Genomic DNA, 23,201 nt, shown 5'->3' on the forward strand with positions numbered 1-23,201 from the left:
TTGGACCCGATTCATTCACATGTTTGTAGCGAGTACACAAAGCTTGAGGAGGAAATGTAATGAAGACCCCATCCATTACAAGACTGTGGACTGTTACAAAGAACACACGATCAGTGGATGTGATGTTTTATTGAATTGATGATCAGCATCATCATTAATGGTATTGATATTATATTATATGATGTCCTTTTGGTATTTCTAATGAATTGTTCAACAAAGAAACAATTACATTGCTATATACATTTAAAAGAAAACAACACACACAAAGTATGAAAAAAGCAAGAGCTTGAAATTAAAGCAACTTCTTTTTCACAAATCAAAGTGTGCGTGCCCCCTCTCACGCACACGCACACAGACGCACATCCGCTCACAGCTTTTCTGTGGGTATTCTTCAAAGCACTTTACGCTCGTCCTTTCCGTTTCCTGCGCGCAAACGTCTCCAGCTACGCTAATTGCGCTAAAGTCCCTGGCGAGGCTCTTCAGCTGGTTAGCCAAACATCCACAGAAAAAGAGATGAGCAGGAAAACGAGACGAAGAAAATAAGAACAGTTTATTCCCAGCGAGACCAATAGACGGACATATAATCTGTTTAGGTACGTAATCTCATGTTTCAACTTTGCGCCAGTGTGTTTGTTATAATAGTTTACGAGTTCTACGTGTATGAATGACTATATGTATGGGCAGAAATTCAGCGTTAGCCAATGTTAGCTGGCTGGCTAAAATGTTAGCCAGCGCGTGTGTCTATTATCGGACTACGTCTAGTTCCGAGCACAGAGGCTAGTGAACGCTAGCAGGTTAGCGTGTTGTTGCTGTGCTTCACTCTCCCGCGTACACCGCTGCTCGCTATGGTTTTCCTCGTCGTATTCCCTGACATCACCTGGATTAATTTGCCGTTGCGTCCTCTCCTCTCCGGGAGCTATTTCAGATTAGTTTCAATGGAGCTAAGGCTGTCAAGCTACACCGAGGCCGAACGCTCACCAACTACTGTGGCCTCGTCCTAACTTCCTGCGCTACCCGCCGCGGTCGATCATTTGTCGTGCAAGAACACAATTCTCCTAAATACGGCACCAGCCAACGTCGGGTAACGATTGCAGACGCGTAGTTCGCCGATCGAAGAGCCTCTGCAGCTCTGACGTTAAAATAAGCCTGCAGTCGTACCTGCTAACGTTAGCAACATTAGCAAACTCCAGCTCCTTTTCTCCAACTAACCGTCTCCGTCACGTCACTTTCTGTTGCAAATTGTGGGAAAGTGTCAGTTGGGGATGATCTCAAAATGAGCCGTGCTGCAGAGCCCCCCCCCCGGGTGGAAACTGCCCCCCCCCCCCCAGGTACCCAGGGCCATTCACAGAAACGAGTTGGAGTAGATGGTTGCGGTGTGGGTGGAGGGAGCAGGCCGGTCGGTGCAGCTAGATTGTGTTTCCTTTGGGAAGGCGATGAAGGAGTCCACTGTGAGACAGTTTGACACGTTGGGGCTGTTGGAATGAGCCTTTCCGACCCACAGGGGCCATCGGAAAACACGAATCAACGTGAATACACATTAAAAACATGTCAACAACCTCCAACACACCAGTTCGTGTGGGACAAGTCCACCAGAGACGGACGAAAGGACATCCAGTTCGTGGTAAATTGTCTTGCATTGATATTATAATTGAAAAGAACACCGTACCGTTTTGTTATTTGGGCGAGCAACGTTAAAGGCAATGTAGCCACGAGCCTTGATAATCTCTCGGGAATTATGCAAAGCCAGTTTTATCAATAAACTGATTTGAGTTCATGGATTCAATGAATTATTCATAAATCAAAACCGTAGAGCCTGAAAGTGTAAATAAGAAAACACATAAAAAACTTTCAAGAATGCATATCAGCCCCTTTACATCCATTCCCCTTGTGAGTATTTATTGCAGTTGCCTTGTCAGTGGATTCATGAATGAAACCTACTGTCAGTCTCATCTGAACGTCGCTCATCGAGTGTTGGGAGTTCACACAGAGGTTCTGCAGGGGTTTTCATTCCGAGTCTCTAAATTGGCATATTCAAGAAAGCGTGTGTGTGTGTGAGTGACATTGGTGTACTTGTGGATGATGTGTTGAATGTGTCCCGGTTGCTTGGTGATTGGGGTCAGGACAGTCGCCTGTGGACATGCTGCGTAGTGGATCCTATTGGGTGTGAGGCTGCGTGCAGGTTAGTGGCTGGAATGAACTACTTTGCTCTCACTGTTGTCACATACGAAACGTTGCAGACACCGGAAATTGGTGTCTTAATATCAGGGGCAAACAAATCGTATTGCCGTTTCCCATTTAGCTTTAATTCACTTTTGGAAATACATTAAGATTTGCCTGTAGATTCACCAGTGATTTGCTTTTTCATACAAAACCATTTCAGGAATCAGGAAACTTTGTTGCCACGGCACTTAGGACCTACAAGGAATTTGACATGATGGTTGGTGCATAACATCGGACAGTAGAACAATGAGACAATGGACAACAAGACAAATAACCCATATTTCCCAATTGAATGCCTGATTTAAACGGAAGCTATAGTAAGAGTTTGTTAAAATATCTAAATATCACAGGCAGCGTGTAGATGACCAGCTTTGGTACCGTAGGTGCGTTTTTCCAGATGTAACCGGCTCAGATTGTGTTCACGCAGTCGTTTTTGTAGCTGAGGCCCGTGTCCGCGTGTCGCCTCTATCAGGCCAAACCCTCATACATGTTCTATACGCTACAGCGGCATTGATTTAGTGACTGGCCTCTGGGAGGGACACACACAGCAGATGTAATTACAGACTTCAGTAAGGGCAAACGGCTGCTAACATCAGAGCTACCAATGCGTCTTTGTTCAACTAAGCTGATCAGCATTCCTGTTTGATCAACATATGAAAGTTCTCAGGTGACGCCGGTTGCACTGGAGGTTATTGGTTAAAACGTAACACGCATCCAGCAACTGTTACTTGCGACCCACATCTTGTGTAAATCAGTCACTATGTCGGTAGGACGCCAGCGGAGCATTACGTGAACAATGCTGTGGTGTGAAGTTGTATTTGGTTGGTCCACAGGGTTCTCTGGCGTGTTGGCCGTCCTCACAGGAGGTCCAGGGTCCCGTTGTCCCCGGTAATGACATATCAGAGGACAAGCTGTGACCCAGCCTGCGGTGTCCGCTGTCTCAGTCATTTCCTCCTCCTCTGTGTGTCCTCCATGTTGTTACAACGAACTGTTATTCTTTCAAAGTCTGAGTAAAGGAACTCCATGAAAACGAATCCAAACGCCCATTGATGTGTGTTTTGTAAAGCGAGGAGAGGCCGTTAACTTCCATCTCTTATTCGAGATGATATTTTGTAGTCCGATATTTGTCCAACAGATTATTTATCGCAATTATTTATAGATCTTGTCTGAAGCGTAATAGCACATCGTTATCGGGGCGTCACGCGGCCTCGTAAACCAATCGATGAAGTTGATTCTTCGTCTTCGGCCGTCAGAACTTCCAATAGGAAAATGAATATTCAATTGTGAATAAAATAAGCACCACAGCAGCTGTCGTCAGTGCCTGATGAAGATGGAAGGAGGAGGTATCACATATCAGTCACTACCTCTTCACTACACAAGTCGTACCCCCCCCTCCATTGGTTCGCCGGACCTTCCTGACCGGTCTGCGAAATATTGTCTGACATGAAAATGGTGCGTGGGGTAAAAAAGGTTGGGGACCACTGGTTTAATGGATAAGCTGCGTCGCTGGAGGTACCCACAATGCAATGCTTTGGTGCTTGAAGGGCCAGCGGATCAGTGCTGAGAATCAAACCAACAAAGGCAGTTTTAAGAGGAGCGAACCGATGAAGGAGCCTCCAGCTACCTGGACGGGCACACGGAACACACAGGGAAGTAAGACACGCTAACTGAGGACACGTTGGTCACGTCCAACGACAAAATATGATCTTGGTTGAACATCCCAATAACTAATGATATAAGGGGAATCAAATAGCAACCCGAGTTTCAGTTCAGGTACATTTATTCTTTACAAGTTGTATTGCAACAAAGTATTGGGAGGCTGAACACAAACAGCAGCACGGCCGGACTGTGGAATGAGCAAATGAGATGGAGCCGAGGTACCTTGTGTGTGTGTGTGTGTGTGTGTGTGTGTGTGTGTGTGTGTGTGTGTGTGTGTGTGTGTGTGTGTGTGTGTGTGTGTGTGTGTCAACACTACAAATATTGGCTGTATAAATGCACGTCCATAAAGCAGTGACCTTTAGTGGTTATCTCCTCTAAAGAACATTCTAGCTCACATTCTTGATTAATTTACTTTTGTTTTAAGTCTGATGTCATTTTTGTCCTTATCTGCAGCAATCAAGTGTCACACAGTTATGTATGATAGAAATATAAGATATACAGGTGTGTATATATATATCAGTATAAAGGGCCACACTTGAGAAACTTGCATGTATAAATGACGTAATAAATCTGACTCTAATACGTTATTAGAAAACAGAAATGATCTCTCAATGAGAGCGTACTTGCAGGGATGTACAGGGAGGATGAAGTGCTGAGGAGAGAAGGAAGGAATCAGTGTTATTATTAGAAGTCCTGGTGGAACATTTGGCCCAGTTTGACGAGGGCAAAATGCTGGTTTCACTTTCACGCAGCGCAGCGTCATCGTCACGTCAAAAGTAACACGACAAATAGCTTCTAAAGGGCATGTTAACAAGTTGTGACTTACGACCTAACTAAATATATTTCTAGCATTCGTTTAACATTTTCTATTTCAGTATATATGTGTTTTATTATTTTTTTTAAAGTAACCGCTGACAACCAGAGTCACATCACGATGCGTAAGCGATCCAAGAGGGCGTTGTGTGTCGAAGAACTTTCTTTTCTTTCATTCTAGGGGAGTGAACAGGATATCCTGAAGTCTCCAGTATTTGTATGAACTACTACATTTCTGATGTCACTTGTTGTCTTTTCAGGTGGTACAGAAGCTCGGCCTGGTGCAGCGGTCCGTCACTCACAGGATCACGTGCGCCGAAAGCCATGAACTGCTCTCATGACAATCGCTCCCACACCTGAAGCCCCTGGTGGACCTGAGCATCGGATGCGAGGAAGGGTGACCTCTGAAGTTCTCTTCTCCGCCTGACCGCTGTCTGCTGTCCGGGTGTTGTCTTGTCATGGTGGACATGGTTTGTCTGAGCCTGAAGCTAGCGAGGCTTCCCACTTCCATATAGCATGTTAGCATATGGCTAACCGCGTATGGTGACTGATCAGGCCATTTGACTCTTCCCCCTCCATCACCATCTCTGGCCCCCTTGAAGGGGGTACAAACTCGTTGGTAGTGGTGCCCCCTCACCCCGTCATCTTTTCATTCCTCTATCATTTAGTCATCTTCCACCCGTCTTCCACCATCCTTAGCTTTTGCTTTCCTCCAGTCCCAGCGCTCCTCACGTTGCCCTCTTTGGGCTTTGGGCTTTTCCTAACCCGGGCGCCCGTCCACTATGGTAGCCACTTGTTTTCTTTGAATTCATCCCACCTCAGCTTAGGTCTCCCAGCTCAATCCCCTCCCAGTTTAAGTCCCACTCAGTCCCAGCCTGGACACTGTGACGTCTGACAGCGAAGCTGCTAGCGGTTGTTCTGGTAGTCGTTTTGGTTGCATGGAATCGGCTTAACCGTGGAGCGACCAGGCTACCACAAACTGATGGACTTTGACAAGCGAGGGGTCGGTGGTGGAGGGGGAGGAGGTGGTGGTGGTGGTGGTGGTGGAGGGGGAGGAGGAGGAGGAGGTGGAGGAGGTGGGGGGAAGGCGGAGACAGAAGAAGGGAAAAGGATGCCTGCAAAGACGGGGAGCCGATCAGGGCACAGTGGCCGGGGGGCCAGCTCCAACTCCGGGGTCCTGATGGTTGGACCAAACTTCCGCGTTGGAAAGAAAATCGGCTGTGGGAACTTCGGGGAGCTGCGACTCGGAAAGAACCTGTATACAAACGAATACGTGGCGATCAAACTGGTAAGAACGCTCCCTTTGCACCACTGTGGGCGGCACACTTAGTTTGAGTGACAGGGAGACGATTAATACATTGAATACATGAATAAAATGATTGTGCATTCTATTCTTAGGACTTCTTGGGATGTATACTGCGAACTGTGCATTATGCATTTCACTGCATCTGTTTTAGACAAAGACTGATTCAAACATTTCCTTGTAGGAGCCTATCAAGTCGCGGGCACCGCAGCTCCACCTAGAATATCGCTTCTACAAGCAGCTGGGAAGTTCAGGTGAGCAGCACGGCTGAGTCCGCACTTTCAGCGCTCTTACCTAACTGGCAATTAAGACTCTAACGTTTTCAACTAAAAAAAAGCCACGTTAGTATCTTCACGTTGTGCTTACGACCCTGTTTTACCCATTTGGAGTCGTCCCTTTGCAATGCACACGTTGGGAGGATGTCGGCATCCATTTCCTACTTCACACTCTTTCCACTGTAGCAGGAGGGATCATGCCGCCCCCCCCCCCCCCCCCCCACTGTCCCGGCATGAGCCAGCAACGCTTTCCAGCCCCACCGTGTATTTCTTTGGAACACATGACCTGGCCAGAAGAATTGGCCAGAACCCTCGGTGTCTTGTGCAGCCCATGAAGTAGAACACACACAGGAAGCCCTGGTTCCAGCTGTGTGCACCACTATGAAGGGAAAGAGACTTGAAGCACATTAAATAGCTACCGGGCTGCTGTGGAAACTCGTTTGGTCAAAATAAGGGCGTAATATTCCGTGGGAGATTTGAACAAAACTATGAGAGAGAAAAACAATTGAGACGGCACCCGTGTAGACATTAGGATGGGCTGGAACCATCGCAGCAAAGTACTCAGGGCAATTGGGGTTATCACAATTAACAGCAGGAAAATGAAGAAGTTTCCATCACTACCATCGTGTGCACATAGACCTCGTGTGCACCACTGTGGTGACCGCCCAGGTTACTTTGAAGCATTAAATGAGTCCATCTTGGAGATGATCACTGCTATCTCACATAACACTTCTGCTGGGATCAGGAACATTTATATGTCAGACAGACTGGGAACTGGGCGGTTGGTGCATGACGTCAGACCGTAAGACAACGGACAACAGGACACATAAGACAACGTAGTGCAAGAAAATGGCACGGGATAAAATGCTGGATATTTTCAATGTCTCATCTTTATCTGCTTATCCGGGTTCGGGGGCAACAGCTTCAGCAGAGGACCCCAAACGAGATCACAGATCAATGCATGGCATCTCACTGTCCTCCATCTGTGCCTCCAGAGGGCGTACCACAGGTCTTCTACTTTGGACCGTGTGGTAAATACAATGCCATGGTTCTGGAGCTACTGGGACCCAGCTTAGAAGATCTGTTTGACCTCTGTGACCGGACCTTCTCTCTAAAGACTGTACTCATGATAGCCATTCAACTGGTAAGCACAAACAACGTTTTATTCGTTCTCAAAAACTCTTTAGTTTGCCGTTGAATTACGTAGCATCTCTGTGCCTTCAGATAACCCGGATGGAGTTTGTCCACACCAGAAGCCTGATCTATCGAGACGTGAAGCCTGAAAACTTCCTGGTGGGCCGACCTGGCTCCAAACGGCAGCACACCATCCACATCATCGACTTCGGCCTGGCGAAAGAATACATCGACCCGGAGACCAAGAAACACATCCCGTACAGGGAGCACAAGAGTCTTACTGGAACGGCGAGATATATGAGCATCAACACCCACCTGGGGAAAGGTGAGCTGCTCCTTCGTGCGCCACGAAGCGTTGATTGAAGTCAGTAAACATTGTAGACGTGGGTTTGTTGACTCAAGTCTTCTTAAAGAGACAGTGAATCTTCCACAATCCGACTACGTCCACCTCTGTATACCGTCCACGGGGACACGAGGCGCTCAGCTCCCGATGGCTCCGCGACGACTGAGTGCTGGAGGGAGATGAGAATTAAAGGAAACTTACCTCTCTACTCTGCCTTTTCAATATGGTCTCATGGAACTGGATGCATAAATGCTCCAAAAAGTCAAATGAATCTTTCTAATCTCTCCTTGTTCATTCTGACCTCAAAGTGATAGACCTTTTCACAGATTTACTAAATTAATAGCTGAAAACATTGTGTTATCAATCTCTTTTATTCAACAACCAGAGTGTCGGGCTGTCTTGAGTATGCAGGCCTGCTACTCTCCATTAACCATGTCGGGATGAGAGTAATTGAAGCCCTTTGTTGTGCTTCTGTGTTTCAGAGCAAAGCCGGCGGGACGACCTGGAAGCTCTGGGTCACATGTTCATGTACTTCCTGCGGGGCAGCCTTCCCTGGCAGGGACTCAAGGTGAGGAGGCAGGAGACGAACCGTCCGCCGTGTTCATCATCTTCTTCGTCCTTATTTATTCCTCCTTCACGTCTCTTCTCTCTACGTCAGGCCGACACGCTGAAAGAACGTTACCAGAAGATAGGCGACACGAAGAGAGACACGCCCATAGAGGTCCTCTGTGAAAGCTTCCCAGGTTCGCACACACACACACACACACCTCCACAAGTCAAAGTCTGCACCTTGCAAGTGTCATTGATGACCCGGTTGGCATATGTTGATCAAAGCGTGTGCGTGTGTGTGTGCGTGTGTGTGTGTGTGTGTGTGTGTGTTGGGGGGGGGGTTGTGCCTGTGCGTCTGTAACAGAAGAGATGGCCACCTACCTGCGGTACGTCCGTCGCCTGGACTTCTTCGAGAAGCCCGATTACGACTATCTGAGGAAACTCTTTACGGACCTCTTTGACAGAAACGGATACATCTTCGACTACCAGTACGACTGGACTGGAAAGCCCCTGGTGAGTAGATCGGTGCCGCGCGTTCATCGGGAGGATCTAGTGGGGCAGTAGTCCTGGGGTGCATCTCCAAATCTCTAGATGAGTACTTCCCTGCTGGAAGCAGAAGAGCGTGGTGTGTCCTCTTAAAGGCGGCACCCCCCCCTGTTTAATGGTTGGGGAAACACTGCACAGACACACATACGGTGCATCCGGGAAGTGTCCACAGCGCTTCACTTTTTCCACATATCGGTCATGTTCACGCCAGAATAATGAAGTGAAAAAGGTTTTGCAACTCTAATAAAAATAAGAAACAAAATGATGTGAAGTATTCAGTCTTTACCACGACAATCAAAATCGAGCTGAGGTGCATCCTGATTCCGCTGATCCTCCTTGAGATGTTTCTACGACATGAATGGAGTCCACTGGTCTTTGTTCAGTAGTTGAAAGGATTTAGAAAGACACACACCTGAGCACTGAGCACAGTGGAAGCAACAGGACGCTTCCTGGATTCGGCCGCCCAGCCAAACCGAGCCATCGGGGGAGAAGGGCCTTCGTCAGGGAGGTGACCAAGCACCTGACGGTCTCTGAGAAAGCTCCAGCGTTGCTCTATGAAGAGAGGAGAACCTTCCAGAAGGACAAACATCTCTCTCCTGGATGAAAACCTGCTCCCGAGCGCTCTGGACCTCAGACTGGGCTGATGGTTCATCTTCCAACAGGACAACGACCCGAAGCACAAAGGAGTCGGACAACTCGGTGAATGTCCTTGAGTGTCCCAGCCAGAGCAGTGACTTGAACCAGATTCAACATCTGGAGCGATGTGAGAATGTCTGTGCACCGACGCTCCAACCTGAGAGGTCCTGCAGAGAAGAACAGGTGTGCCAAGCGTGTAGCATCAGAGTCAAGAAGACTTGAGGTGTGATTGCTGCCAAAAGGTGCTTCAACAAAGCATTGAGGAAGGCTGTGAATACACTTTATTTATATTATAGCTTTATTTTTAATACATTTGAAAAAGCTTTAAGGAAGCTTTTGTCACTTTGTCGTATAATCCATTTTGGAACAAGGCTGTATATAACAATGTGTGGAAAACGGGAAGCGCAGTGAATACGTTCTGGATGTACTGTACAGGTGAGCACCCTCCCTCCCCCCTCACACCTCCCACCGCCACCTCAAGCCGTATACTTGAGGGAATCGGGGGACTCACTGAGGTTTTGCGCTGTGGGTGATGTGTGACCGGCTCCTAGTACACAACAGTATCCATCCGACTGATCAAATGAAGAAAGGTCTCGTACCACATGTGCATTTCCTCATTGTGGCCCGACTTCCTGTGTTTAGCCCACTCCTATTGGTCCGGTGGCCAGTGAGACGCCTCTTCAGACGAGCAACCGCGAGAAAGCGCCGCAGACCAAAAACCAGGTACGCACCCCCCACGGTGCACACATTCATTCATTCATTCACATACCCGACACTCCCCCCAAAGGCCTGGATCGGGGTTCAGGGACAACCCTAATATTATTCTTTACATTCAAACGTGTCAACTCTGTATGAGCACAGAGTGTCCCGTCCACGTCTCTGCATCTGTTCAAACGCCAAACCTGTCCACGTTTAAAAGGGTTGTTGTGTGGTTATTAACCTTCCCCCAGAATACTGGTGTGAGGCAGGTGAGGTCAAGGAAACACCGAAAGTAGACCACCTCCTTCCCCCTTGTCATGGGGCGCCGGCCTCCCGTGCACGTTACCGCAATGCACCGGCCGAGAGCTCGCCCGCCTGTTGCTCCTCCACTAGTACTGACTCTGAACTCACTATTTCTTTTCTCTTTCCTCATTCTTATGTCTCCTCATTGTACTGCTCCTCGCCCCACCACTCCTCTTTTCCATCCTCTCCACCCCCCTTATTGCTTATTCACCGTGTCTCCTCTACCCTTCCTCCGCCCCTTTCCATGTCGTGCCTCCTCTCCCATCTTATATGTCCTTTTTCAACGTTTCCCCTCCACCACCACTCCTCCCTTCCCGTTCCTCCTGCGATCGGCTTCCTGTCTCCTCTAGTCTCCAGAGGGGAAAGGCAGTGAGTCGCAGCCCACTCCAGTGACCAATCGAGAGCTGCTGGGCTCCCATCTCACTGCTGATAGGCTGGGCGGGTCCGTCCAGGTACTGAGGGGAAGGGTTAGCTCCGCTGGCTTCTTGTCTGTCTGCCTACCTGTCTTTCTGTCTGCCTGCATGACCTTCTCCGGGACGGGGGGGGGACCTGCAGCATCCACCTCAACACATATACATTCTTTTCAAACTGGCCCCAAACTTTGTCACACTTGAGCAATGGAGACTCTGCAGGCGGAAGGTAGTGTCCTGGACAAAGCCAATAGGTGGATCATTAATGCTGCCATGAGTATAAACTGTGCGAAGACGTCCAAGCACATTGTGAAGCGTAGTGACACGTTGCCCTGTGTCAGCTGATCTCTGCTGATGAAGCAGAACAGCGGTTGTCTTGTAGGATTACTTTTCCGTGTCACGTGATTTCAAATATTCCATTTGTTTTACCAACACACTCTTTTGCTGTTGACATGTCAGATGTAAAGGAGTCTCCCACGTTCCTTGCTGCACGCAGCCGAGCATCGCTGTGTCAAAGTCCCCCATTTTGCTTTTCCAACGCTTGCAGCCGTGGCGGCAGGTTGGACTGTGGGAACACGGCCTTCTGGAAAACAGCTGTGATGGGATAGTTGACATCCAACTCTTTCATATTGTAAAGCAAGTAGTTCCTTGAGGTTTGCTGGTTTGTGCAACAGTGTAGATTCGCTCATTTTCTGCAAAACAAAGTGTTCTGCACTAATATACAAAATACAAAATACCAGATTGCTGCCAACTAACCCCCCCCATATCCTACACGTGGCCCTGGTGAGCCTTTTGGGGAATGTCGAGCACACTGAAGGACGGGCGTATTTAAGAGCATGCACGTGATGTCACAATTGCTGCTGTTTGGAGTGAAATTTAAATATTTCAGGTCAGTAGAGTCGTAGTCTTATTGTTTTACATCGCTTCCATTGCATGGCAGCAAAATGAATGTTGCCGATGCTTTTGTCTGTTGGGGGGGTCTTATGGACTGTTGGACGCCTCCATTTGAAAACAGCCTTTTGCTTTGGTGAGGATGGCGAGCAGACGCAGGTGGACGTTAGACCAGCAGAGACTCTGTAACTGAAGAGAGGATCTATTGTTTCGTGTGCGCTTGTTGTTTCACTCACAAACAGCGTTTTCAAATGTATCCGTCTTCATTTGGACTTGATTCAAAGTTTTTTTTTTTAGTTTTGCCCCTCCAGGATAGGACGTTGGTCCGCCTGTGCTCATCCCCCTTTTCATTTGTTACCTCCAGGTGATGAGTTCCACCAATGGGGAGCTGAACACAGACGACCCTACTGCAGGACACTCCAACGCACCAATCACCGCCAACGCAGAGGTGGAGGTGGCTGATGATACCAAGTAAGGCGCCACACACACACACACACACACACACACACGTGGTTCGATGCCCGCGTGTCCTCGGGCGAGACTCTTGACCCCACATAGCTCGTCCAGTTACTGACTGGGTTTGGTAGCTGCTGTCGTCAGTGTATGAACGGATGAGTGACAAAGTGTTAAAGAGCTTATTCATTTACCATTCTCACACACACACACACACACACACACACACACACGCGTGCGTATGTCATCACAGGTCATGTGCATTCCGTAGTAGTACGGTTCGTGTAGCGGAACAACCCTGGGTGTTGGCCATGCGTGTTTGCTGGAAGTCGTCTCTTCCTGCTCAGGAAGCGGCTGACCAGCACTAACAGGATGCTGCCGCTGCAGTTTTTCCCCTCAATGTATTATTTTGTTCTCTGGAAATTGCGGCGCTTCCACCTTTTCCAGTTAAATCCTCCCGTCGTGGCGTGTGACAGAGGTCTGACTGTCCAACTGTGAATAAAGAAACCAATGCATTTCAGTCAAGTTGCTAAATAACATTGAGATGATTTTTTTCTAAGTAAGCCACTTTGTAGTGGAAAACCCCCCAAATGCAGAGCTGCTATGTGACATAACTAGAAAAGGGATGCTGAGGTCACCATCGATATAAATATGAAATAATGGTGGAGAATGTCCTTCCGAGTTGAGGAAGCAATGCAGCCTGGTAGCGGCGCCAGAACAGGAGACCATGTGTTTTCCTCATCGCTGTGGTTCATCGCAGTGACGGAGTCCCCATCTCGTCATCGCGGATTGCTTCTCCCACTCAGCTGGTGTGCGTGTGTTTAAAGGGACGACAGGCCCCACACTCTCCATGAGCTCTGCCCCTCGGGCCAAAGCTGGAGGCTACCAGTACAGCGGCCTGCCCGCCTCCTCGCTGCGCAAAGCGCCCTGATGGACGCACAACGTGTTCTATTATTACTCCCACATTCACACGCTGATGACTGCAGCCGTCAAACAAGGAGCCGCCGTCAGCAACTGACGTCCACAGCCACGGGAGCTACGTCGCCGTTAGCTGTCTTGCCCAAAGACGCATCGACCGCCTCTGATTGGAGGACGACCGTGGTCTCCACTCACGCAGTTCTTAATGGAAGATGCGATGCAAATCGTTTTATTGTCATTATCATCCTTTATCGCTGCATGAGAGCTTTAAATGTGACCTGAACAGTGTGAGAATATGCGAGCGTGTTAACAAGTGTTTGTCTGCTGCAGGTGCTGCTGTTTCTTCAAGAGGAGGAAGAGGAAAACTCTCCAGAGACACAAATGAAGGCCAGAGGAGGGCGGAGCCTTGGTCTCTCTTCCTCAAGCCCTCTACATGTGACCCTCTCTTTCTCCTCCCCCCCCCCCCCCCCCGAGCCTCCTTCCCTGCTGTTGGAATCCTATAGTTTACCTTAAGTCGGCTGGACTGGCTGGGACGTGTTTGCTGATCGACTGGCTTCTACTGGTCTGGGCTGAGCGAACTGGCAGAGCTCTCCCAGCAAACTGAGCAGATACCGGATCCACACACACACACACACACACACACACACACACACTGCAGGTGACCACAAACACGCAGCTGATGGACTGTGACAGACTGGATTCAGCCGCTCTACTGGCAGACTGCCTACTTCTCTATTTTTCTGTTTTTTGGTTTAATTCTTCCTTATTGGCTGGTTCACATGAGAGAGAGACGTGTATTTCTGAGGTAATACAGAAGAGAGGACAACAAAAGAGATGGGAAGCAGTGAGACTGCCGAACCACGCGTGCACACAAAACAGACACACGCACACACACGCACACACACACATGTACAAACACTGCACATGTTCTCGAGCTCATCATGAAGAGACGTCATGGACAAAGAGATGCAGCTCTCTCGCATATAGTCTATAAAGTTTTTATTCTGTGGGGTCGAAGAAAGCCACCGTGGGCGGCTCGGTCTATTTCCTGCAACAGACTGGGCTCACTGGACTTCTGACACATTCGCCCTCTGAGGAAAAACCTCCACAACCACAAGAATCCAATGTTAAGAAAAAAATGTTTGCGTAAACTATGCTTTGTCCTGTTTTTAATTTGTAACTAAAAACAGTCTACAATTTGGATCCTGTGTTTTTTTTCTGTCTTTATGCATTCAAAGGTTTTGTGTTGTTTAGCTTGGAGTGTGCTCCTCAATGTTTTTTCTTTCTTTTTTTAATAACTCGTAATTTGAATTTTCTGTTTTTTTTTCCTCTTTCTCTCTGGGTTGTAAGATGGAAAGTCGGATAACTCCATTAAAAACCACCAAACAATATGACATCTGACCTTTTATTTGTGGGTATTGTGGACTATTTATGAGTGTGTGTGTGTGTGTGTGTGTTGCAGAGTGGACCCAACAGTGAGATCACAGAGGTGGGTCTGGACATGAGTCATTCTCAGAGCGCCGGTCGCCCTTTTTGTGTTCAGATATCAGAAACCGCTGGTACAGGATAAAAGCAGGTACCTCCCTGCAGGAAGTCATGCTCCACGTGGGAACGAGTGAAGGAATATTGAACGTAGGCGGTTTATTCCAAACCACAACCAGTGAGCGTTATACACAAATCTCAGACTAGCTGCCATTACATTTCAACGCGATGCCTTATTGCTTGCATGTGACTGAATAACATTGGTATGTGAGAGTGAAGAAGAGTCAAAGAGAAGAAAATCATTCATTACATGTCATTTATCAGCAAACATTTATTGCCAAAATATGTCAAACATACAAGGAATTTGTCTTGGCGGTTGGTGCGTGACAGTAGACAGTGTAACAATAGACAAGACAGCCGTGCACAAGTAATAAAATGAAATGCTAATGTAATGGGTTAGTAGAATAAGGCTATGGGTTAGTATAAAACAAGAGAATAAAGTTAAAAAATTTTAAACAAAATGCACTATCGAAAAGTGACGAATGACAATGACAGTTAAAGTGACATGTGCAGTGTGAAGCAGAGTGACCGGTGGAGTGTTATAGTCAGGCAGTGGGGGACCGGCTCTGTTGATGAGCCCTACTGCCGACGGGAAGAAACTGTTGGTGTGGCGGGAGGTCTTAGTCCTGATGGACCTCAGCCTCCTCCCAGATGGAAGGGGCACAAACAGGTTTTGTCCGGGGTGAGAGGGGTCGGCTACCATCTTTTTAGCTCGCTTCAGAGACTTGGAAGTGAACAAGTCCTGCAGGGACGGCAGATTGCAGCCAATCACCCTCTCTGCAGAGCGGATGACACGCTGCAGCCTGCCCTTGTCCTTGGCTGTGGCTGCAGCGTACCAGACGGTGATGGAGGAGCAGAGGATGGACTTGATGATGGCCGTGTAGAAGTGGACCATCATCGTCTTTGGCAGGTTGAGTTTCTTCAGCTGCCTCAGGAAGAACAACCTCTGCTGAGCCTTCTTGGTGATGGAGCTGATGTTCAGCTCCCACTTGAGGTCCTGGGTGATGATGGAGCCCAGGAAACGGAAGGACTCCACAATAGTGACGGGGGAGTCACACAGGGTGATGGGGGAGGGTGGGGCTCTGTTCCTCCGGAAATCCACAACCATCTCCACTGACGCTTTTATCCAAAGCGACATGCAATAAGTGCATTTCAACCACAAGGATTCAAACTCAAAAGAACAAGAAACAAAGTGAAAGCTCATTAAATAAGCTGATTTACAACTTAGATAAAAGATAGACAATAGATAAAAGCCATTGCAAGTATTATTTACTGTAAGTGCTACGATGTATTAGTCTTTTTAGTCAAGGTAGAGTATGAAGAGGTGTGTCTTTATTTTGCAGCGGAAGATGAACAAGCAGTTTAGCAGATGCAGAGCGTATGTCAGCTATTTTTCCGGGAAGAAGGGTGGAGGAGGACTTGGGGGTTTGAGAAGGTTGGAGAAGATCAAAAAAAGTTTTTTTGTGGTTAGAAAATGAAGATTCAATTCAATTATTGGTAGAAAGAGCTTTTGGCGGCAGAGATAGAAGCAGAAAAAGAGGAGAGAAGAGATTGAAACTCAAGCAGGTCGTCAAGTTGTTTATATTTATCCATCTCCTTTCCGATGCTCGCGTGGTGGCTCTCACGGCACCGGTTCAGACAACCACGGAGCCGGAGGGGATTTGCCGTCCCGTTGTGTCGTAAGAGGACAGAGAGTCTAGAGAGGAGGACAGAGTTGAGAGGAGAGTCTCTGCGGCAGCGTTCGGATGTAAGAAAAAGCGGATAGAACAGAGCAGGGAGCGAATGTCCCGATGAACCGTTAGTTAGTTGATGGGCTCGTTAGAGAGTAGATGAAGAAGTGGTCAGAGACGTGGAGTTACAGAGAGGTCCGTGGTAGAACAGTTTCTAGTGAAGATGTAGTCAAGGGGATTGCCGGCTTTGTGAGTAGGAGGAGAGGGACTGAGTGACAGAGCGAAAGAAGAAAGGAGAAGTAAAAGGTCAGATGACTTCTCTGTCTGGATGTTGAAGTTGTCTAGGAGGGTGAGCGGAGGGAATTTTCAGGGAAGTTGGACAGGAGGATGTCCAATCAATTCAAGATCATGTTGCTGAATTGGATCTTCTACTCCCACTGCTAGAACGACATATTGATTCCCCAATCAGCACATCTCAGCACCGCTGCCAGCTGTGACCTCGTGAGGCAGGAAGCCAATGACCCCCTGTGTAAATGACCCCAGTGCCCCTGAGCAAGGCTACTTTTTGGAGAGACCAAATTTTGCTTGGTTGTTTTTGACTAACACAATATGGAGAATACACAACACAACTACTTTCACAATGCGGCCAAATCGAGTTATTTATAGCGCGACACTTCTATGTAACGTCTTTGCGTAACGCCGGAAGTGACCTGTGGAGTTTGCTCACACCTTGTTCGATTTTCAACATAAACAATGGTTGGCTGTCACGTGAGGAAGTTGACCCCACGTGGGTCTCCTATTGGCCGAGCGGTGCGAGGGGAGTTCCTGATTGGTCAATTCCTCCTGGTTTTCGTCTCCGCCCGCCTCGTTGTTGCCGTCTGTTTATACAATCAAGCGTGTTGCGCTGGTGTAGCTGGTTAGCAGCTACACGTTGATGGTGAAGCTGGAAAGGGATTTTTTTCACCATTTCCAGCTGCGGCTATTGAGCGAAATGAGAGCGGAGAAGCGGCGTCGGGAGCCGTGAGAGGACACGCGGCGCTCGGTCCTCCGGCGTGATTCCCTTTCGCTTTCCGAGCCTCCTGCCGAGATGCTCCTCCTGACTTTGACGCGGCTCTCTGTCACCTGATTGCAAGCGATGGGAGGGATGTCCTTCTGTCCTTTCCCGTCTATCGAGTTGGACCCGTGACATGTGGCGAGGACACCGAGACAATGTCTGTAGTCCTCCGGCTATGTCGTAGGTAGTGTCTCTATCCGCAGCTAACGCAGTTTGCCGGACTTCTTTCAGTCGATGTTTCCCCGTTAAGGCGCGTCTCAAGTGTTTTTTGCCCGTAAGTCACCATGTCGGACCCGGAGAGGTCTCTGTCCGTCCCGAGGACACTCAGCTACGCGGTGGGACATGTCCTGAACGACCTGTGTGCCTCGATGTGGTTCACATACCTACTGGTGTTCTACCACTCGGTACTGGGATTCCAAAACACCAATGCAGGTAACCAGTGTCTGTCTGTCCATGTAGTGTGTCTCTGTCCATATTAGTGTGTCTGTCTGTCCATGTAGTGTGTCTCTGTCCATATTAGTGTGTCTGTCTGTCCATGTAGTGTGTCTCTGTCCATATTAGTGTGTCTGTCTGTCCATGTAGTGTGTCTCTGTCCATATTAGTGTGTCTGTCTGTCCATGTAGTGTGTCTCTGTCCATATTAGTGTGTCCGTCTGTCCATGTAGTATGTCTCTGTCCATATTAGTGTGTCTGTCTGTCCATGTAGTGTGTCTCTGTCCATATTAGTGTGTCTGTCTGTCCATGTAGTGTGTCTCTGTCCATATTAGTGTGTCTGTCCATATGTATTATGTCTCTGTCCATATTAGTGTGTCTGTCTGTCCATGTAGTGTGTCTCTGTCCATATTAGTGTGTCTGTCTGTCCATGTAGTGTGTCTCTGTCCATATTAGTGTGTCTGTCTGTCCATGTAGTGTGTCTCTGTCCATATTAGTCTGTCCGTCTGTCCATGTATTATGTCTCTGTCCATATTAGTGTGTCTGTCTGTCCATATGTAGTGTCTCTGTCGTCTCTGTTTGTCATCCCATCCTCTGCACTTATTGACATGTGGACACGTCATCCTTTGCAATAACCCAGTAAACATCAGTGTGACGTCCATGATGTCGGCGTTCAGCTCACGCGGCCGTTTTGAGACGCGTCTCTTTGTGCACATTTGTCCTCACGGTCGTGAGCGTTGTCCTGTCCGGTGACGCGCGTGCTTCCCGCTTGCGCTGCAGGTGTGTTGCTGCTGGTCGGCCAGATAGCGGACGGCGTGTGTACCCCTCTCATCGGCTACGAGTCGGACCGGACGCCGGGCTGTGGCAACTACGGCAAGAGGAAGACGTGGCACCTCGTCGGTGAGACACCTGCAGACACACAAACGCCCCACGCGATGAGCGCAGCGGCCACACGGTCACGAGATGCCTCCCACTAGAAGTAAAGTCCATTCTCCCTGTGAGCTGCAGCTCTGACGCGCTCTGAGTTTCTGCTGATGGAGCGTATTTCCCGTCTCCATGCGAGGGTGCGTCATTCGACTTCTCGGAGCGCCGTGCTCGCTGCTTCTGCTTTAACTATTTGCTTTGGCTCACGCATGTCGCCGATGGCACAGATTCTCCCGTTGACCGACCGGTTCCTCCACTTCATCATGCGCTGAAACTGCGCGCGGCGGGCGCGTCGCTCTTGAAGCTGTTTTTTTTTTCTGCCGTGCGAGTCGATCAGAGACCGGATGTGTGTGTGTGTGTGTGTGTGTGTGTGTGTTCCTGCGTTCCAGGTACACTGAGCGTGCTGCTGTCCTTCGCCTTCATCTTCAACCAGTGTCTGGGCTGCGGCGCCGGCACCCCGCAGTGGGCCAGTCTGACCTACTTCATCCCGTTCATCCTGGTCTTTCAGTTCGGCTGGGCCGCCACGCAGATCTCCCACCTGTCCCTCATCCCGGAGCTGGTCACCTGCGAGCACGCCAAGGTGGAGCTCACGGCGTACAGGTGCGTGTGTCGAGTCGCGCCGACGCCACGCGGCGGTCCGCTGGTGCTGACCGGGCGCTTTCTGCGTGTGCAGGTACGCGTTCACCGTGATCGCCAACATCACCGTGTACGCCGTGGCCTACCTGCTGTTCCACTTCCAGGCCGGACACGGCGGCGACGACGACGACCCGCTGAGCGCGGCGCTCGGACCACAAGATGTCCACATCTTCAGGGTAAGAGGGAGATCCAGTCAGCAGAGACGTGACGGTGCAATAGGGGGCGGGGCTACAGGCGGGAGGACTATGCATCTTCTTCTTTGGTCGAACATTTAAGAACTATTGCACCTGGAGAGGGTTCTGCCGAGAGCCCAACATAAAGGGTCAAACATAAACCTCCTGTGAGAGGTTCTAAGCGGACTCCTCCCCCTTCAATGGCCCCTAAACCACCCAGACCACCCAGGGGTCCCGTACTGGACCAGTGGGTTTTACCGAGAACAATTTAATATCCGAATCAGAAGCCATTTATTTGACGCTTATGTCACACGGAGAGGAATTTGACTCGGTGCAATTTGAGAATAAAATAAGATTAAAAAGCGAGTGGCTGAGTGAAGGAACACCCCCCCCCCCCCCCCCCCCCCCCCTTGACGGTGTTGTGTGGTCTTTGATCCCAGAATCTGGCGCTGATCGTTCTGGCCATCGGTGCTCTCTTCTCCCTCCTCTTCCACCTGGGGATCACCGAGAGGAGGCCTGCAGCCGACGGGGATGCTGGAGGGCAGGAGGAGGAGGGCAGGAGGAGGAGGATGAATGAGGAGAAGGAGGAGAAGGGGGAAGGAGAGCAGCAGCATCAGCAGCATCAGCAGCAGCAGCAGCAGCAGCAGCAGCAGCAGCAGGAGGGGGAGGATAGGGAGCCGAGGCTCAGCCTCTCCAGGCCCTCCTCGTCTCTCCTGCAGTGGAGATGCTGGCTGCAGCAGCCCTCGTTCTACCAGGTAGGACCGGTGGAGGCAGAGCTCCGCCCCGCCTCCTCTGTGCATCGGTTGTGATCACTGTGTGTCTCCGTAGGTGGCTTTGCTCTACATGTGCACCAGGCTAATAGTGAATCTGTCCCAGACCTACATCTCCATGTACCTCCTCAACACTCTGGAGCTGCCCAAGGTAACGCACCCCCCCCCCCCCTCCCCCCCGCGGTGCTCCTGCGCTCAGCTGCTCCGTGGGACTCATGTCCTCAGTTTGTCTCCCTCTCGCTGTCTCCCGTCAACAGAGGTTCATCGCTACGATCCCCTTAGTGATGTACGTGAGTGGCTTCCTGTCCTCCTTCATCATGAAGCCCGTCAGTAAGCTCATCGGAAAGTGTGTAAGTGACACCCCAACACGTGGGGACGAGACCTACTGCCATCAGCCTCACTCAGTTTACATCAGATCTGTTGAATCAAAGTAGAAAGTCTACACTAGCAGTTGGTTGTGTAAAGCGGAAACATTTAGAAAGATGATGTCACATCCCATCACAGACAGGGGAATTATGTTTGATCAGATCACACAGTCCTGATCACCTGTACGTTTGAACATGTAGTTAGCAAGTGTAAAAGGGTTCGCATGTTGAGGTAAAGCACTTGGAGGGTAATGTACGACACGGCGAGCCCTGTGACCAGAGGAGGGTTGGCGGACTGGTTCTGTGCTGCTCCTCCTGCAGCACTTCCTCATCTTCCTGCAGCACTTCCTCATCGGACTCTTCAGTATCACAGCGTGGCGCCTGAGTGCTTAGTGAACGACCTCAGTGGGAGGTGTAAACCATGGTCTGCTTCTTGCTACCAGAAGTCATCTAAGGTTCCCCTTCCTATAGACGGACACACACACACACACACACACACACACACACAAGCGGACAGGGATCTGCGCCGCCCTCTCATCTCTGTCGTCTCTCTCCTGATTGGTGCAGCTCACCTACTTCGTGGGCCTCCTGCTGATTATGGCCTTCTCCTACTGGGTGCTTTTGGATGAGGACATGGGCAAGCGGGTGTTCGGGGCCGCTGTGCTGCTGGGGGCGGGGTCAGCCACCATCCTGGTCATATCACTCGCCATGACCGCCGAGCTCATCGGCGCCCAGACGGTAAGGTGCGCGCGTGTGTGTGTGTGTGTGTGTGTGTGTGTGCGGCCTTTCTCCATCACTATCTCAACCTCGTGCTTGTCTCCGCCCCCCTGCAGCAGAGCGGTGCGTTCGTGTACGGGGCGATGAGCTTCACCGACAAGGTGGCCAACGGCGGCGCCGTGATGATCATCCAGGCTCTGCATCCTTGCCAGTTAGTGCGCTCTCACACACGATGTATAAATGCTTCTTATAGGGTCCTCCAGAGGCCAAAGGGCCCCCGCGACAGCGAAGGGACACTCCACTGATTTTAAATGTCCTGAGTTTACTCGAGCTAATCAACTGCTAACTAAACGGCAGGACAAATAAATGGAATGCGGCCGCCTTACGTTCCTGCGACGAACCAGCGCAGCATCCCGTCGCTGCATAGAGCGCAGCTTTCCAGCTTCATCTCAGAGAATGTGCATCTGGGTCTGACGGCGTGTGTTCTCTCTCTCAGCACTGTGGTGTGCTGTCCAGACTGCGTGTGGTTCTACCATTACATCATGGTCATAGTAACGGGGGGCGTGGCAGCCGTCGCAGCGTTGGCGCTCTGCTCCATCCTCATCTGGCCAATCAGGATCCGACCCCGTGAGTCTCACAGCTCTACCGATACATGCTGTAGCCATGCCTTTATGGCTCGGTTCAGGTTCATCACACGTGTGTGTGTGTGTGTGTGTGTGTGTCTCCAGGTCATCTGCCACTCATCTCTGAGGATCATCCTACGCTCAACTAAGCCCCTCCCCCCTCCTTTGCTCTACAACTGGCGCCCCATAAGCACGCTCAGCTGGACAGGAAGAGCTCTGAAATTTGATTCTTCTTCAGTTTCCTCTCAGGGAGGGGGTCACCATCAGGCCGGATTTCCCATCATTTTACAACCAACCTCTTGCTCCGTGTGGTGACTTTTAAGGGCTGTGGTGGCTGTGAGGGTTCCTCGTCTCCTGTGAGCATCAGGGTTGGAGAACGATGAGCAAAGGGCTCGACCACTGCTGCTCCACCGACGCACACCGGAGCCTCAAAGGGAACCAGATGCATTCTGGGCATTCATCTCAAACTCGGGAGAAGTGCTGTTCCTCGGGGGGGGGGTGGAAGGACTCAGGCCTCGCCGCGCTGACAGGAAGTTAGCGCACGGCAGCAGAAACCCCCCCGTGGGGTCAGCCGACTGAGAAGAGGTTTCGTTCGTCGGGATCCAGCCGGCTGCAAGAACTTGTGCCTCATTGTTCGTTTGATTAGCAGTTACATTGGGGACCAATTAGGATGTGATATTGGTTTGAATCGTTTTTTCTTGGCATTTTGTTTTACATCATCGCGATCAGACCAAAGGGAATCATTTATTCTAATCTAAACTTGAGTAGCAGAATTGTGTTCAATATGAAATCACTTTAAAGGGATCCACTCTAAAATGTGTTGATACGTGTGGCTGATGAGGGAACTATGCTGTTCAGTAGAAGTGTGTTGTCACTGCAGTGCCGACCCGTGTGACAATCGTTGATTTTATTTCCTTTTTATGTCTTTGTTGCACCACTGAGTGTCATTTTGTTAACCATTAAACCAAAAATGTGTCTGCGTGACTTGAATTGTCAGTTTTATAGAAAAGTGAAGCTCATAATAAGCAAAAGGTCGTATGGGGAGGCGGAACAGGAAGTTCTACTTCCTAGAACGTTGTGGCCTCAGTTGATCTGTCAGGACTCTTTTAATAAATACACAACTTGGATGTCACGAGAACACAGA

General features: G+C 49.6%; 2 protein-coding genes across 5 annotated transcripts; both read left to right on the forward strand.

Moving 5' to 3' along the window:
* Nucleotides 1-185: 185 nt before the first annotated feature.
* Nucleotides 186-14,546, forward strand: LOC120816077 (casein kinase I). 4 transcript variants are annotated; one of them, XM_078098813.1, is made up of 12 exons: nt 186-593; nt 4,953-5,980; nt 6,180-6,249; nt 7,266-7,414; nt 7,495-7,729; nt 8,230-8,315; nt 8,406-8,490; nt 8,661-8,809; nt 10,121-10,201; nt 10,831-10,932; nt 12,146-12,252; nt 13,483-14,546. In XM_078098813.1, exons 2-12 carry the CDS (start codon nt 5,675-5,677, stop codon nt 13,535-13,537), a joined length of 1,425 nt encoding a protein of 474 aa, XP_077954939.1. In that variant the 5' UTR covers nt 186-593; nt 4,953-5,674; the 3' UTR covers nt 13,538-14,546. The 4 variants fall into 4 exon arrangements, with proteins under 4 accessions (XP_077954939.1, XP_040027323.2, XP_077954940.1 ...); XM_040171389.2 differs by having other exon boundaries at nt 8,664-8,809; XM_078098814.1 differs by lacking the exon at nt 10,831-10,932.
* Nucleotides 14,547-16,798: 2,252 nt separating this feature from the next.
* LOC120816076 (major facilitator superfamily domain-containing protein 12) lies at nt 16,799-23,041 on the forward strand. The gene is made up of 11 exons (XM_040171388.2): nt 16,799-17,850; nt 18,630-18,749; nt 19,163-19,373; nt 19,447-19,585; nt 20,023-20,337; nt 20,411-20,503; nt 20,610-20,702; nt 21,285-21,455; nt 21,551-21,645; nt 21,931-22,061; nt 22,163-23,041. Exons 1-11 carry the CDS (start codon nt 17,703-17,705, stop codon nt 22,204-22,206), a joined length of 1,560 nt encoding a protein of 519 aa, XP_040027322.2. The 5' UTR covers nt 16,799-17,702; the 3' UTR covers nt 22,207-23,041.
* Nucleotides 23,042-23,201: the final 160 nt, after the last annotated feature.

The sequence above is a fragment of the Gasterosteus aculeatus genome, chromosome 3 (genome assembly GCF_964276395.1).
Source record: "Gasterosteus aculeatus chromosome 3, fGasAcu3.hap1.1, whole genome shotgun sequence".
Lineage (NCBI taxonomy): Eukaryota > Metazoa > Chordata > Actinopteri > Perciformes > Gasterosteidae > Gasterosteus > Gasterosteus aculeatus.